At 40.0% G+C, this 2859-nt stretch overlaps 1 protein-coding gene across 1 annotated transcript; it reads left to right on the forward strand.

The window, feature by feature from the left end:
• Window positions 1-1038: 1038 nt before the first annotated feature.
• LOC129629136 (olfactory receptor 51F1-like) lies at window positions 1039-1974 on the forward strand. Its single transcript, XM_055548906.1, has one exon. The coding sequence runs from the start codon at window positions 1039-1041 to the stop codon at window positions 1972-1974; it is 936 nt and encodes a 311-aa protein (XP_055404881.1).
• The last annotated feature ends 885 nt before the right edge of the window (window positions 1975-2859 follow it).

Genomic DNA, 2859 nt, shown 5'->3' on the forward strand with positions numbered 1-2859 from the left:
AGTCCATGATCAATAAAACATCAAAGTTTTAAATAAAATTATGTACCATGCCAAGTCATATTACAGTTTAGTGCAAAAGAAAAAAAATGTGAACCCTTAGTTTTAATGAAAGCAAACTTATCAACAATATATTTTTAAACCTACTTTTTTGCTTACCTTATTTTCTTTCTTTTCTTTTTGGCCATACTGTGTGGCCTGTGGGATCTTAGTTCCCCAGCCAGGGATCTAAGGATCAAACCCCAATCCCCCTGCTTTGGAAGCATAAAATCTTAACCATTGGACCACCAGGGAAGTCCCACTTATTTCATTTTCAGTTGAGAAAATTGCCATATTGGAGATAGGTGAGAATTATAAATAATTTATAATTAGCTGAAGTAAGTTATAATTCTATTATGATATAAATAAAATATTTAAATATAAAATAATAATGTGAGATTTAATACAATTACTTTTCATTTGTCAACATTTTCAAGTTATGTTAATGTTCTGGAAAACGTTAAGTATCAAAAAATGCATAAAAACATGTACATAGTGATATACATTTTTCATTTTGCTTTGGACTCCAGTGTGGTTTGACACAGCTCTGGTTCAGAATTTTGATGTTCTGTTTGTCATGGATATTTTTGCATTGGTTTTGACTTCTGTAAATATTGCATAAAAATGTTATCTATCCAATTGCTGTGAGTTGTTTTTTTTTAGCACCATCCTTATATTTCATTCCCAAGGCAAATGTCTTACTTGCCTCACCCTAGCTTCAGTCCTGCTGTTCATAGCATATGCTAAGCATGACAGAGTAGGAAAAATGAGAGGTTTGAGTCACACTGTCTTTTACTTGTTTAATGGGTTAATTTAATCTAGCTGAAATTTATCTGTACAATAAAGATGATAGATAAAAGCTACCTCTAACTCTGTAGGCACTACATGAGGTATAATAATTAGAACAATTATCAGAATATCTGACAGACAGTAGTTTCGACTCAATGAAATGTATCATTGCATGAACTAAGTGAAGGAGAATACCAGTTCACTCAGGCCACCATGCTGTCGATTGGTAATTCCACCTCCCCAACTTTCTTCTTGACTGGAGTTCCAGGGCTAGTAGCTTTTCACATCTGGTTTTCTATCCCCTTTGGCTGCCTTTGTGTGATTGCCCTTTTGGGGAATAGCACCATCCTGCGTGTAGTGATCACAAACTCCAGCCTCCGTGAGCCCATGTACTACTTCCTCGCCATGCTCTCCACCACCAACATTGCCATCACTATTTCCTCTCTTCCCACGACACTTGGTGTCCTCTGGTTCAATGCCAGGGTCATCAGCCTGTATGCTTGCATTCTGCAGATGTTCTTTCTGCATGGATTCACCCTCATGGAATCTTCTGTGCTTTTGGCCATGGCTTTTGACTGCTTTGTTGTCATCCGCAACCCCCTAAGATATGCTATGATTCTAACCAACTCTAGAATCATCAAAGCTGGTATGGTAATTTTTGTACGAATGCTGGTCAACCTGATGCCCTTGCTCCTGCTCCTTAAGAGGTTATCCTTCTGTGGTCCTAATGTGCTTTCTCACTCCTATTGCTACCACACTGATGTGATTAAGTGTTCTTGCTCAAGTATCAAGGTCAACAGTATCTGTGGTTTAGTTGCTCTCATTCTGACCTCATGTATAGATATTCCCTGCATTTTCCTCTCCTACATGCTGATCATCAAGTCCATCCTTAGCATCACCTCCCCAGAGGAAAGGCAAAAGGCTTTTGGCACTTGCATCTCTCACACTGGTGCTGTTGCCATCTTATACATCCCCTGGGTCATCCTGGCTTTGGTACATTGGTTTGGGCATAGTGCTCCTCCATATGTCCATACACTGATGTCAAATCTCCATTTTCTATTTCCCCCAGTGCTGAACCCTATTATATATAGTGTGAAGACCAAACAAATCCGTAAAGCTTTCTACAAACTATTTCCAAACACAGAGTAGCGAGTCTAATCATGCAATGTCCTAGATAGAAATAACCTTACTTTCTTCCTCCCTTCCTTCAACATTTTATTGTGAGTAACATTACACTCTTCCTTAGTGGTGGTAATACAAGTTTATATAAGAAACATCCTTGTCCTCTATAGTCTAGTTTATATAGTCTAGTGTCAGGGACATAAAGTTAAATATATATAATAATGGCAACTGACACACAAAGGAAAAGACAGAAATGGTAGTAAAATTTAGTGCTTTCCTGTCTCTTCTGACAATATCATTTCCAAATACATTTCCTTTCAGTTCAGTTCAGTTGCTCAGTCATGCCCAACTCTTTGCGACCCCATGAACCACAGCACTCCAGGCCTCCCTATCCATCACCAACTCCCGGAGTCCACCCAAACCCGTGTTCATTGTGTCGGTGATGCCATCCAACCATATCATCCTCTGTCGTCCCCTCTCCTCTTGCCCTCAATCTTTCCCAGCATCAGGGTCTTTTCAAATGAGTCAGCTCTCTGCATCAGGTGGCCAAAGTATTGGAGTTTCAGCTTCAACATCAGTCCCTCCAATGTATACCCAGGACTGATCTCCTTTAGGCTGGACTGGTTGGATCTCCTTGCAGTCCAAGGGACTCTCAAGAGTCTTTTCCAACACCACAGTTCAAAAGCACATCCCTTTTATTCCCTCACAAAAATCTTCTGACATAATATTAGCTTGCCAGGCTTCTCTGTCCATGGAATTCTCCAGGCAAGAATACTGGAGTGGGTAAGCATTCTCTTCTCCAGAGGAATTTTCCTGACCCAGGGATTGAACTCATCGCCTGAATTGCAGGCAGATTCTTTACCATTTGAGACGCCAGGCAAGCCCCAAGACATACGAAAGAAGGATCAGAAT

The sequence above is a fragment of the Bubalus kerabau genome, chromosome 15 (genome assembly GCF_029407905.1).
Source record: "Bubalus kerabau isolate K-KA32 ecotype Philippines breed swamp buffalo chromosome 15, PCC_UOA_SB_1v2, whole genome shotgun sequence".
Taxonomy (NCBI): domain Eukaryota; kingdom Metazoa; phylum Chordata; class Mammalia; order Artiodactyla; family Bovidae; genus Bubalus; species Bubalus kerabau.